The sequence below is a fragment of the Eimeria mitis genome, genomic scaffold, assembly GCF_000499745.2.
Source record: "Eimeria mitis Houghton genomic scaffold, Emh_scaff846, whole genome shotgun sequence".
Classification (NCBI taxonomy): Eukaryota; Apicomplexa; class Conoidasida; order Eucoccidiorida; family Eimeriidae; genus Eimeria; species Eimeria mitis.
The window spans coordinates 6,232-6,550 of NW_013576228.1; the positions used below are offsets into that span (position 1 = coordinate 6,232).

Sequence of the window (319 nt, forward strand, 5' to 3'; positions counted from 1 at the left end):
TTGCTGCTCGTGATGCTGCTGCAACGAGGCGTCGCCAGGGCTGCTCTGAGCAGCGCATGCATCCTGCTTGGGGTCCATCATTGTTTCTGCTTCGTGTGCTGCTGCTGCTGTTGCTGCTGCTGTTGCTGCTGCTTCTGCTGCTGCTTCTGCTGCTGCTTCTGCTGCTGCAGCAGCAGCAGCGGGAGAGAAGGACTCAAAGGAAGAAGTTGCTGCTACAGGCTGTTAATCTGCTGCTGCTTAGAGGTGTTATTAGAAGTCTTGCTGTTGCTGCTGCTGGTGGTGCTTTTGCTGCTGCTGCTGCTGCTGCTGCTGCTGCTGC

At 56.7% G+C, this 319-nt stretch overlaps 1 protein-coding gene across 1 annotated transcript in view; it reads right to left on the reverse strand.

Annotated features, from left to right (window-relative positions):
* Positions 1-249: 249 nt before the first annotated feature.
* Positions 250-319, reverse strand: part of EMH_0023700 (uncharacterized protein) — a gene marked incomplete at both ends in the record, with an annotated part of 330 nt that continues 260 nt past the window's right edge. The window contains one exon of the mRNA XM_013502184.1: positions 250-317. Coding sequence (XP_013357638.1) covers positions 250-317 — 68 coding nt within the window. The remainder of the gene's footprint in view (positions 318-319) is intronic.